The sequence below is a fragment of the Myotis nattereri genome (assembly GCF_964212035.1).
Source record: "Myotis nattereri genome assembly, chromosome: 7".
NCBI lineage: Eukaryota > Metazoa > Chordata > Mammalia > Chiroptera > Vespertilionidae > Myotis > Myotis nattereri.
In genome coordinates, this window is record NC_138082.1 from 94,159,273 (window position 1) to 94,173,128 (window position 13,856).

The 13,856-nt window shown below is 39.9% G+C and overlaps 1 protein-coding gene across 1 annotated transcript in view; it reads left to right on the forward strand.

Moving 5' to 3' along the window:
* Positions 1-13,856, forward strand: part of UGGT1 (UDP-glucose glycoprotein glucosyltransferase 1) — a 174,115-nt gene that overhangs the window by 79,624 nt on the left and 80,635 nt on the right. Inside the window, exons 17-21 of the mRNA XM_081096304.1 lie at positions 3,076-3,240; positions 7,072-7,192; positions 10,008-10,106; positions 10,823-10,846; positions 11,341-11,435. Of these exons, the coding sequence (XP_080952430.1) occupies positions 3,076-3,240; positions 7,072-7,192; positions 10,008-10,106; positions 10,823-10,846; positions 11,341-11,435 (504 nt within the window). The remainder of the gene's footprint in view (positions 1-3,075; positions 3,241-7,071; positions 7,193-10,007; positions 10,107-10,822; positions 10,847-11,340; positions 11,436-13,856) is intronic.

Sequence of the window (13,856 nt, forward strand, 5' to 3'; positions counted from 1 at the left end):
ACATCGATGTGAGAGAGAAACATCGATTGGTTGCCTCCCATATGTGACCTGAGCCAGGAATCGAACCTGAAACCCGGGTAGGTGCCCTGACAGAATCAGTCCAGCAGCCTTTGGTGCACAGGGTTGAACCCACTAAGCCACACTGCCTGGGCCTAGTACTTTTCTTCTCATGTCTTCAAACAGCAAGAATAGTAGGCTGTAGAAAAAGAGCAGATGAGATACAAGAAAGGCCACTTTGGGAAGACCAGAGATTTGAGGGAGTGAATGGAATTTTATCTATTTCACGTTTAGAAAATGTTTAATTCTAATTTATTCTATTGAAGAAAAAATTCATGTTGCCTTTTTATTGTGGGTGATTGTTATATCAAAAGTATTTGCTTGAAAAGTATGCAGTAGACAAGTTTGGGGAAAGGGTGTTCTTACATGTTGTCTTTTATGTGTTTAAATCTTTGTTTTGCTAAAGAATCAAATGGGTGTATCAGACCTAGCTCCTCAGGAATTTCCAGACTTGACCATTTTCCTCATCCGTACTGATTAGTAGCTCTTCCCATATATAAGAGATCATATTACTTGTATATACTACTTCATTCTCTAACTATTTGAGTCACTTACCTTTTATGGTTTTTTTTTTTTTTTTTTTTAAATATATTTTATTGATTTTTTACAGAGAGGAAGGGAGAGAGATAGAGAGTTAGAAACATCGACGAGAGAGAAACATCGACCAGCTGCCTCCTGCACATCCCCCACTGGGGATATGCCCGCAACCCAGGTACATGCCCTTGACCGGAATCGAACCCGGGACCCCTCAGTCCGCAGGCCGACGCTCTATCCACTGAGCCAAACCGGTCTCGGCACCTTTTATGGTTTTTGAATAAAGTAATATTGATATGGATGTCCAGTGAGAGTCTCACTAACCCAGAGCACTAAATCGTGAGCTGCATGCCTGGGAGTGGGAGGAGGCTGGGTATACTCTTAAGAGAAGGATGTTGTGAGATTCCTATAGGTTCTAAGAATCTAATGATTTAGTAAGATTTTTAAACTTGTGGGAGCTGTACCCTCACACAAAAAAAAGCCCAAGAAAATAGATTCTTTTGAAAAGGAGGAATGAGTGCATTCAGCAAATGTTTTTATACTTATAAATATCTGTAACTTTTGTTATAAATCTGAAGCTGTGGAATATTCTATCTCTGATACTGGAAGGAAGCAATTATTTCTAAAACTGGGCAGTACAATTAAAGTAGAACTTTTAAACTGAAGAGACTATCATCTGATAGGTGTGTATCTTTCAAAGCCAGTAAGATAATGGTAGATAAAAAAGTTCTAACTTACACATGCAAACATTTTGCATTTGGCATATTAATTCTGGGTCTTTATTAATCTTAGTTGTCACTTGTAAGTGGCTCATTCATAAGACTTTTCCAGTGATTAATGTTTTAACATTATTTATAATTAACATTTTTGGTGATCAGTTGATAGAAATTCTCACATGTAATTTTTAAACGTGGCTCTTTGGTAATTGGGCTGCATTTTGTTATTTGGTGTGGTAAACCCTTTATAAGTTGTAAAGATGGAAGCTATATAGTCAAAACGTCTTCTTCCCACTCCTGCCTTTCACTTTGTCGTCATTCCCAAAGACCACCGACATTACTTAACTTACTTTTCATTGTCACTTAGATTTAAAATGTGGGTTTTGTTTTGTTAGGGAAATCATTTTCAAAGCTCAAAGTATATTAAAATTGAGTTTTTATAAACATCTTTGAAAAAGCTGAGCTATCACAGAACAGAATTTACATGCTTACAGTTTTGAAAGGGTAAATTTTAAAAGTCTGAACATTGCTCTGGAGAAAAGGCCTTTTGTCCTGAGCCGTCTCCAGGCCTCAGAGAGGTCTCGCGGTCAGGTACTGCTTTGGCCAGATCTGGGTGGAAACTAAGCAGTCCCTGGCCCTGGCTGATGCTGGTGCTAGTTACCCAATCTCTGTGCTCTCTGACCAGCAGTTGCCAACCGGTGGTCCACGGCCACTGGTGGTCCATGAGGTCCGAAAGGTTGGCAACCACTGAAACGGTTTGCAGGTGAAAAAGTTCTGTTTTCAGAAAAATATCAGTTATAAGATATTTCACAAGGAAGTTTTAATTCTGGGGTCTGTGGTTGTTATCTGGGGAATGTACCTGTTTTGACCGGGAAAAATGGCAGTCAGGAAAAAATATATTTATCTGCCCTTTATAGCTGCCAGTTTGTCAGCCTGACATTTCCCCGCAAAGAAAACTCTTTTGTCCTGGAGAGGACAAAGCTTGAGCTCAGTATAGTGTAGAGCAGCGGTTCTCAGCCTGTGGGTGCGGCCCCTGTGGCGGCCGAACGACCCTTTCACAGGGGTCACCTAGGACCATCCTGCATATCAGATATTTACATGACGATTCATCACAGTAGCAACATGACAGTTATGAAGTAGCAACGAAAATAATGTTATGGTTGGGCCACAACATGAGGAGCTGTATTTAAAGGGCCAGAAGGTTTAGAGCAATTTTTGAACACTGTTTTCACATCAACTTTGTGTAGTTTTCTACATGTGTAATTTCTTTTTTAGTGACATGGACCCTTTTTCACATAGAATTGGGTGTAAATATTTCTTCTTAGACTATATGTCCAAGAACACTAATAATTTATGTCAGTCTGTTGTTGTGTTGCCCATTATAGTAGCCTCTAGCTTTCAAGTGGTGTGGTTAGTGGCTGCTGCATTGGAGAGCAAAAATAGAATATCTCCATCATTGCCAAAAGATCTGTTGTATAGTTTTGGTAGCTTGATCTACTTAAAATTACCCCTAGCCCCATACTACTTCCTAATTTACAAGGTTTTGTGTTTTTATAAAGTATCTGTAATTTAATCTCAGATTTACCCAGTAGGATATTAACTATGATATCACCTGTGATTTTTTTAAAATGAAATTTCTGTCGTTACTTCTTGGTGACAATGTTTCTGTTGCGTTTTTGGTTAGAATTTGCATGTATGAAAGATATTCTTTGTTCCATTTGTCTTATGAAGGACAAAAATGTGCTGTTTGTGGTCCCTTGTGCTGTAGGAAGCAAGAGGCTACCACGAGCAGACTGGGGTTGGTCTGCTGCCCGTCGTTCTGTTCAATGGGATGCCCTTGGAAAAGGCACAGCTGGACCCTGATGAGCTGGAAACCATCACCATGCACAAGATCCTGGAGACCACCAGCTTCTTCCAGCGCGCAGTGTACTTGGTGAGCTGACCTGCAGGCTGGTTTTGAAAGAGAATGGTTGCTTTCATTTTTGTCGTAGGCAGTAAACTTCTTTAAGTATCACTATTTTCTATACACTACTGTAAGTGATTTGCAGATTTCTAGCAAGTTCTGCAATAATGAAAATATTTTTAAAAAATATGTTTTTATTGATTTCAGAGAGAGTGGAGGGGGTGGGGAGAGAGAGATAGAAATATCAATGAGAATCATTGATCTGCTGCCTCCTGCACACCTCCTCCGTGTGATCAAGCTGGCGACCCAGGCCTGTGCCCTGACCAAGAACCGAACCTGCAGCCTTTTGGTGTGTGGGTTGACGCTCAACCATTTAGCCACACTGGCCAAGCTGTAATGAAATATTCATGAGACTTTCCATACATTGTTTTTGTAATAGCTGATTTTATTCGTTTCAGGATTAAATTTTATTTTAAAAATTCTTAAGATAGTCATTCTGGGAGATATTTGTTGTACTTGTAAGGAATTTTGACCTAAAAAAAGTTAAAATATTTCACATATATAGTTATTGTTGAAATATAACTCATATGCCTTAAAACTCAACCTTTTAAAGTGGACTGTTCATTGGTTTTTAGAGTAAGCACAGTTACGAAACTATTACCTCTGTCTAGTTTCAGAACATTATCATCACCCCTAACATATACCAACACCCAGTAGCAGTTACTCTCCATTTCCCTTATACGGCCCCTGCCAACCATGAATCTGTTTCTCTGTGGATTTGCCTCTTTCAGACATTGGATTTAAATGGATTCATACAATATGTGGTCTTTTGTGCCTGATTTCTTTCACTTAGCATAATGCTTTCAGGTTTATCCTTGTTAGAGTCTGTGTTAGTGTCTCATTCTCTTCCGTGGACAAATGTAGTTCCTTAGGTGGATGCAGCGCATTTATCTCCTCTGCAGCTGATGGTACTTGGGCTGTTTCCACTTTGGCTGCTATGGGTCGTGCTGCTGTGAGCAGCTGGATACACGCTGTCCTGGGCATAGATCTAGTAGTGGGATTGCCTGCTATGTTAACAGATTATGTTCCAAAGCAGCTGCATGAACATTCGTGTAAGCTGTGTATCCAGGTTTGACTTTCTCCACCTTGTAGCCAACACTTGGTATTATCCGTCTCTTTAAGTGTAGCCTATATTTTCTTTGCAGAAACGTCTATTCAGATTATTTGCCCATGTTTAATTGGGTTGTTTTGTTATTTTTGAGTTGTAAGAATTTTTTTATGTATTCTGGATACTAATCACTTATATGTATTATTTTCACACATTTTCTCCATTTTATGATTTGCCTTTTCTTTTATTGTTTTGTTTGTTAATCTTCACCCAAGGATATTTTTCTTTCCCATTGATTTTTAGAGAGTAGCAGGGACTGAGAGAGACACAGAGAATGAAATGTCAATGTGAGAGAGACATATAGATTGGTTGCCTCCCAAACGTGTCACAACCAAGGCTGGGAATTGAGCCTGTAACTGAGGTACGTGTCCTTGCCTAAAATCGAACCCACAGCCCTTCAGTCTGTGGGCTGGCGCTCTAACCACTGAGAAAATTGTCCAGGGCTGATTTGCCTTTTCACTATTGGGTGGTATCCTTTAAAGCTCAAATGTTTTTAATTTTGATTAAGTCCAATTTACTATTTTTTCTTTTGTTGCTCATGCTATTTGAATCATATATAATAAACTATTGTTTAATTCTAGGTCACAAAGATTTATACCTATGTTTCTTTCCTCCTGAGCATTTTATAGTTTTTCTCTTAACATTTAATTTTTGGATCCATTTTCAGTTAGGTCTCCCAGTGAAAAATCCTCTTTGTTTTTCTTTATCTGGGAATGTGTTTATTTGCCCTTCATTTAAAAGTGATAATTTACTTGAATATGGAATTCTTGGTTGACTGCCTTTTCTTTTCAGCACTTTGAATATGTAATTCCATTGCCTTTTGATCTCTGATTTCTCTTGAGAAATCAGCTGTGAGTCAGACTCAGGACTGGGTCTATGTGATGAGTCCTTCTCTCCCTGTTTTCAGGATCCTCTCTTTGGTTGGTTTTAGGACCTTTCAGGACCCCCTTCCACCTGTGACATTTCATCATTAGGTGTAGGTGTGGGATTCGGAGTTTTTCCTATTTGAAGTACATTACATTTCTTTCTCAACTTTCGTTTGTTTTTTAACAATAAGCTACAGTTAATCCTTGAACAATTTAGGGGTTAGGGTGCCAATGCCCCTGCAGTTAAAAATTTGCATATAACTTTTGACTCCCTAAAATTTACCTACTAAGCCTGTTGTTGGTGACTGGAAGCCTTACTGTTAACATAAAAAGTTGATAAACACACATTTTGTATGTCATATATTATATACTGTATTCTTATAATGAAGTAAACTAGAGAAAAAATGTTAAGAAAATCATAAGGAAGAGAAAATACATTTACAACATTTATTGAAAAAAAATCTGTGTTATCAGTGGACCCTTGCAGACCCGTGTACTTCAAATAGTATTTTTCAAGGATCAGCTGTACAGGTATTTCTATAACATGAGAAGTGTAAAAGGAAAGAAAAATAAATTATTTTTCTTCTCCCCACTGTAATTGTGATTCTGGAAATATGTGGTTACTTGGATGCCTGAAAGTGAAAAGGCTTGGGGCAGTTTTTATTACAAAGTATATTAACTGCTTGAGAGAATTTATATGGCTTTCTTCTTTAAGAGAAACTAACAATGAGCAGATCTCAGAATGTTTTTCTGCTTGTGTTAACTTTTGTTGTTGTTGTTGTTAATCCTCACCTGAGGATATATTTTTCATTGATTTTTAGAGAGAGTAGAAGGGAAAGGGATAGACATAGAAAAACACCCATGTGAGAGAGACACACAACATTGTTTGTGGTTACCTCCTGCACACGCCCTGACCAGGGACGGGGATCGAACCCACGATCAGGTACATGCCCTTGACTAGGAATCAAACCCATGACTCTGGTGTGTAGGCCAATGCTCTAACCACTGAATAACTGGCCAGGGCATGCTTGTATTAACGCTTTATTTTATTTTATTTTATTTACATTTTAAAGTATGGCAACATTTTATTATTTTTGGTGCATCTTCTTACACATTTCTTCAAGGGCTGCTTCTTTCTCTCTCGGCATCTGCTTAAGTCTCCTTATTTTTTCATCTCTAATAGTTTCTTCTAACTCTGGTGGTGTCATAGGAAAAGTGTCTTCAATATAATTTTTGGTAAAGGACTGACTTTGTCCAAAATCTGCATTTGAAATCAATGCCACTTTCTCCTGGTTCCCATGGGTATGTTTTCTGCCTCAGTTCTCCTTTCTCCTTCGGTTTTGCTGCAGCTTGTGACCGTGTTGTGGTGTGATACATGTAAAGTTGTAAAATACAGCTTATGAGTTGGGAACTGGTGACATTAACTCTTAACTAATTTGAGGAACTTGCTTATTTCTGGGGAAGCACAGTGGTATGTGGAGAGATAAAATAAACCTGGATTTGCATTTTATATTCACTTCTCATTAGCTCTGTGATCATGAGTTAGCTATTTAACCTTCTGTGCCATAGGTGCCTCATCTTTAAAAGGGACATCAGTAATATCTGCCTCACATTGTTGAAGGAGTTAACATTATACTGTGCATAATACACCAAGCTATGCTCGGCAATAACAGGGACCTATGATGTGATAGCGCCTGTTTTTAGCAATTACTGGTACATAAGAAGATAATATAAAGTTAATGATTTATTAGTTTCTAATAAATTATTTTGATCAGATGTGTTTTAACGCTCATTCCACCCATACCCTGTTTTTCTTTTTTTCTTTAGGGTGAACTGTCTCATGATCAGGATGTGGTAGAGTATATTATGAATCAGCCGAATGTTGTTCCACGAATCAATGCTAGGATTTTGACAGCTGAGCGAGAATACCTGGATTTAACAGCAACCAGTAAGAAGCATTTCAGGAACTACTTTCGGGCTGTTTTTGATTAGTTTTTCAGAATCTTTGCATTTATGAGATGTCAGTGTTCAGAAGATGACCCAAGATTGTGACACAATTTTATGTTTAAATTCATTGCACCTTGAATTTATAATACAAGCTTCTAAATTCACAAAAGTGTCTTCCAAAAGGAGAGAAATTCTTTCTGGATAAATCCTTGTAAACTTTGGAAAATATTCAGTGCCTTTTACCAACTAAACAAGCTTAGGTGATAAAAGGGACCTGTATCCTTCACTTTCTTAGTTATAAAACTCTCAAGCACTATCTTTTCTTCATCATTATTCTAGAATCAGCAATAATGTCAACAGATATTTTAGGTAGCTTTTCTTTGAGAACATAATGCCTTTCTAAAAAATAAAGCTTCATTGAGAAATAGTGTCATGCCATAAAACTAAATCCTTGAAAGTGCACAATTTCAAATTGTACAAATTTTAGTATATTTTCAAAGTTGTGTGATCATTACCACTATCTAATTTTAGAACATTATCACTCCCAAAAGAATTGATGTGCCCATTAATAGTCACTTTCCATTTTTTTCTTTTATCCTCCAGCAACCACTAATCTAGTTTCTGTTTCTATGTATGTTTCTGTTCTGGAGATTCATATAATGTGACGTTTTTGTGACTGACTTCCATTGTTTTTCAGGTTCATCCATGTTGTAGCATATGTCAGTAGTACTTCATTCCTTTTTATGGCTGATTAATATCCGTAGTATAAGTAGCTCACGTGTTGCTTATTATTCCTCAGTTGATGAGTGTTTGGGTTGTTTCCACAAGAATACCTTCCACGAGGCAGATGTACTACGCCCAGGTGTAGTTTGCTCCTTAGGCCTTCCTGTGAGATCTGAAGGCCACGTTAGCAACCAGCTGGGAAGAAGGGAAGTGTCATCCCTGTCCGAGAAGTCTCACTGCGGGGAAAGACGGGGACTGGCGAAGTCAGAGCCAAGTGTGTCTGTTGTCATGGTGAATGATGAATGTGTAGATCTACTTATGGCTGTTACTTTATGGCAACCATCTCCTAATCTAACTTGAGCCGAATATCTTTTCAGTAGAGGAAAATGCACATAAATGCTTATATTTGAAAAGAAAATAGTCAGAATGTGAACTGCATTGTTTCTTTACATTAGGTTTTTGCTTTTCACCAGAAATTTTTTGTTTCTTTTTGTTAATCCTCACCAAGGATTTTATTTTTCATTGATTTTTAGAGAGTGGAAGGAGGGGGGAGGGGTGAAAGAGAGAGAAAAGGCCATGTGAGAGAGACAACATCCATTGGTTGCCTCCCACATGTGTCCCAGGCCTGGGGATCGAACCTGAAACCCAGGTACATGCCCTTGACCAGGACTTGAACCTGCGACCCTTCAGTGCAACCACTGAGCCACACCAGCCAGGGCGCCGGAAGTTTTAATAGAGCAAGGCGAACAGTGTTGTGAATCTTTATCCTGAGCTTTTGTTGTTTTCATCACTTTAACTGTCAGTAGTTACCTTTGGGGTGTGCGTGAATGAAGAGGTCCTTTCTCTGTGGGCGCCGTGGTAACGAGCTGAGAAACGGTGCTGGTCCCGGGAGCAGTGCAGTCTGCGGGGCGAGCTGTGGGCCTGTCAGGGAAGGCACAGCTGGCCACCTTCTGCCCCAGCCCCGGCTCTGCCACTGTCGCTGCTCTCTTTCAGTCGTGGCGGGCACTGCTTTCTGTCTAGCTTACCAGCTTTCCTGTCTGGAGTCCTGATGGAAAGGGTTAGTGTGTTTTGTGGAATGAAAGTACAGGTGGGTGAGTGGGTGAGCAGACAGGTAGATGGGAGGATGTGCAAGACGTGCTTGGAGGACAGTGAGAGAAGGGTGGCATCTGTGTTGGGGTGAGATAATGCATAAGCTTGGGGAGGTTGCTAGAGATAGAGGGTTTATGATACCAGGCTGGGGACCATTTTGTAGGTAGGAAGAAATTACTGGGTAGATTAGAGCAAGGGAATGACGTGCTGAAACTGGAATTTTGGCAAGAGTAATCTGAGGGGAAAATGATTTTTTAAAAAATATATTTTATTAATTTTTTACGAGAGGAAGGGAGAGGGAGAGTTAGAAACATCGATGAGAGAGAAACATCAATCAGCTGCCTCCTGCACACCCCCTACTGGGAATGTGCCCGTAACCAAGGTACATGCCCTTGACCGGAATCAAACCCGGGACCCTTCTATCCACTGAGCCAAACTGGTCATGGCGGGAAACGATTATTGAGAGCATGTCCATGGGCACTAATCAGAGAAGCTATGTATCGGAAAATTACCTTTTATTTCTGTTTGGGCTAAGGATATACTATTTTCTGATCCATGAAAACATTAAAATGAGAATTTTTGGATTTTCTTTCCTATTTTTGCACACACAACACCCCCCCCCCCCAAAAAAAAATAAGGATAAGGAGGAGCTTATTATGGTGGATGGACAGTGGAAGGGAGAGATGACGCTAAGGGGGATCTTTAGGAAATATTCTCAGGCTGTGAAGTGATAGAAGTGGGACTAGAATAAATTCAAACCATTGAAATGACACATACATACATGAGAGTCATGTGAGATGTGTTCATTTTTATTAACTTTGTGTATTAAAATGTTATTACTGGAATAGGGGTCTGGGATTATAAAGTTGTTTAATAAATATGAAGCAATATATCTCATTCATGCATTCTTATAAAACTTATGGTCATGTCAGATTATCAGTTGAAATTAACATTAGATGGAATTTAGTCATATTAATTATGAATCTATTTCAATTTTTTTTCAGATAACTTTTTTGTGGATGATTATGCTAGATTTACTGCCTTAGATTCTCAAGGCAAGACTGCTGCTATAGCCAATAGTATGAACTATCTGACAAAGAAAGGTAATATTCTAGGCTTATCTTGGATTCAACATTTGTTTTAGTATTTGCAAAAAAATTTAATCATTAGTATCTGTTGGGAGAGGGATGTCATAATTTATTAATTATTATGATTTGAGCATAGAAAATATCTATTTAAAATTTAATTATATAGTTCTGAAAATTTAGATGTTGTCCTTGTAATTTTTAAATTAGATATTAAAGTAAAAAGGAAAAAAAATTCATGGCTCAGAATGGAAAAACATTTATGATGTATTAAAGGGTTAATGGATTGGAAATTGTTTTGTCTTGCCTCTTCAGTGACAGCATTGGGTTGATTTTTTAAAGGTAAACTTGGTTCTAGAAATACTTGTGTAAGTTTTAAAACTGATTTTATGTAGTTATTTATCTAGGTTAAGACTGTGTGAAATGATATCCTTTTGATGGCAGACAGAGGCACTACCCCTGTGGTCACACTGACTGTCCTTTCAGGCAGCTGTTGGCATCCCACTGCAGTCTCTAGAGAACAGGCCTAGTGCCGAGGCCTGTGTAAGTGCAGTCATGGCTCCATTTGATTCTTCAGGAAACTGGTTCTGAGGAGCACTGGACAGTGCTCAGCACGAGTGGGACTAAGGAGCAGAACGAAGCATAGGTCGTGTTAGGCGTTATTTAAAATTTGACTCTGATAATAGGCCATAACCCTAGAAATGACTTTTTTTTTTTCCTTTACCTTTGCCCAGGGATGTCCTCCAAGGAAATCTATGGTAACTTTAAACTTTAGAATGTTCTGTTTCTTTTCTTAATTATCATATTTCAGGGACTGTTATATTTCAGAATTTATTGACCTTTTATTGAGATGTTTATGGAACCTGTGGGTAACAGTAGATAATTTATCCATTTAGATAAAGTTTGTATAAATGTTTGCAAAGAAGTATATTTCAGAAAGTTACAAGTTAATATGATTAAAGACTATATGTTACCCACACGTTCAAAGGTCTTTTTCATTTTATGTGCTAACAGATGCCCAAACCTTAGTAGAATTAATAATTGCATGTCCCTAGTTTATAATTAAGCCATATGGAAGGTACCCTGCTTTCATTCTACTATCAGTTTCACTACTTTTGCTTTGTATCTTTATTAAACTTGTAATCTTCTTATTTTTTGCATGATTTTCAGAAATTATTTTACTTAATAACCATATTGAAACAGAATGTCCTTTCTTCTCTCCAACTCAGTCTATTGTTTTGTTTTTCTACAGATGATTCTTTTATCAGGCCAGTCACTTTTTGGATTGTTGGAGATTTTGATAGCCCGTCTGGAAGGCAGTTGTTGTACGATGCTATAAAACATCAGGCAAGTGTCTACAACTTAATTTTGTCCTCATGAGCATCTGTGTGCTGATATTGCTATTCTGGTGGGAAGGTCAGAGTTTGAGGGAGCAGAGCGCTGCTGCTTCACGGGTCCACCAGCCAGTAGGAGAACAGAGAAGATGGCGTATTCTACTTAGTTAAGGGGTATGCTCTTTTAGAGGAGAAAGAATGAGATCATCGTAGACAAGCTTTTATTGTGTGGCTGCGCACGGTCTTGTTGCCAGGAAGCTGCGGAGATTGTGGGGTGCATTGTGTGGGTGGGCAGGTTCCTACGCTGAGAGCCTGGGGGTGAGTGAGTGATACAGAAGCAGGCCCGGCGAGCAGAGTGCCCAAGCGTCGTAGGCCTGAGTGAATGGCAGTGGGCTCGTGGAGAAGAAACCGACTTCTGGAGAGTGTCATTGTCTGAGGTGTTACATCTCCTTTTCTTGGGCAGCTTCAGACTGAATCTTCAGTCCAGTGTCACACCCCCTGGGTCCCCTGGCACCTGTGTCTTGGAGGCTTACTAACACACTCATGCATCTAGGCAGCTGCAGCCTCACTGAGGAGCGGAGTTCCCTTCTGCTCTAAGAGGAAACAGATGAGTTGCTGTGGTTAATTCAGAGTTGAATCAGGAGCAGTCCTAGTGAAGGATGATCAATAACATGTGTGAGGTGCCTAACTCAGACTGACACGCATGTAAGATACATGTGTAAGGTGCCCTAACTCAGACTGACATGTGTAAGGTGCCCTAACTCAGACTGACACGTATGTAAGGTTCCCTAACTCAGACTGACCTGTGTAAGGTGCCCTAACTCAGACTGACATGTGTAAGGTGCCCTAACTCAGACTGACGTGTGTAAGGTGCCCTAACTCAGACTGACACGTATGTAAGGTGCCCTAACTCAGACTGACATGTGTAAGGTGCCCTAACTCAGACTGACATGTGTAAGGTGCCCTAACTCAGACTGACGTGTGTAAGGTGCCCTAACTCAGACTGACGTGTGTAAGGTGCCCTAACTCAGACGGACATGTGTAAGGTGCCCTAACTCAGACTGACATGTGTAAGGTGCCCTAACTCAGACGGACATGTGTAAGGTGCCCTCAGACTGACACGTATGTAAGGTGCCCTAACTCAGACTGACACGCGTGTAAGGTGCCCTAACTCAGACTGACACGCGTGTAAGGTGCCCTAACTCAGACTGACGTGTGTAAGGTGCCCTAACTCAGACTGACGTGTGTAAGGTGCCCTAACTCAGACTGACGTGTGTAAGGTGCCCTAACTCAGACTGATATATGTGTAAGGTGCCCTAACTCAGACTGATACATGTGTAAGGTGCCCTAACTCAGACTGACGTGTGTAAGGTGCCCTAACTCAGACTGACGTGTGTAAGGTGCCCTAACTCAGACTGACGTGTGTAAGGTGCCCTACTCAGACTGATACATGTGTAAGGTGCCCTAACTCAGACTGACGTGTGTAAGGTGCCCTAACTCAGACTGACGTGTGTAAGGTGCCCTAACTCAGACTGACGTGTGTAAGGTGCCCTAACTCAGACTGACGTGTGTAAGGTGCCCTAACTCAGACTGACGTGTGTAAGGTGCCCTAACTCAGACTGACGTGTGTAAGGTGCCCTAACTCAGACTGACGTGTGTAAGGTGCCCTAACTCAGACTGACGTGTGTAAGGTGCCCTAACTCAGACTGACACGTATGTAAGATGTCCTAACTCAGACTGACGTGTGTAAGGTGCCCTAACTCAGACTGACATGCATGTAAGGTGCCCTAACTCTGAGTGATAGACGTGCAAGTGGTGGTAGAATGGGAGCAGGAAGGGAGAGTTGAATATCTTTTTTTAATAAATCTTTATTGTTCGGATTATTACAGTTGTTCCTCTTTCCCCCCCCCCATAGCTCCCCTCCACCTGGTTCCCACCCCACCCCATGCCCTTAACCCCCCCACCCCCCCACCACTGTCCTCGTCCATAGGTGTAAGATTTTTGTCCAATATCTTCCTGCACCCCCCACACCCCCTTCACTCAAAAAATTATCAGTCCACTCCCTTTGTATGCCCCTGATTCTATTATATTCACCAGTTTATTCTGTTTATCAGATTTTTTTTCACTTGATTTTTAGATTCACTTGTTGATAGATATGTATTTGTTATCACTTTGTTGTTCATAATTTTTATCTTTACCTTTTTCTTCTTCTTCCTCTTCTTAAAGAATACCCTTCAGTATTTCATATAATACTGGTTTGGCTGTGATGAACTCCTTTAGATTTTTCTTATCTGTGAAGCTCTTTCTCTGACCTTCAATTCTAAATGATAGCTTTGCTGGGTAGAGTAATCTTGGTTGTAGGTTCTTGCTATTCATCACTTTGAATGTTTCTTGACACTTCCTTCTGGCCTGCATAGTTTCTGTTGAAAAATGA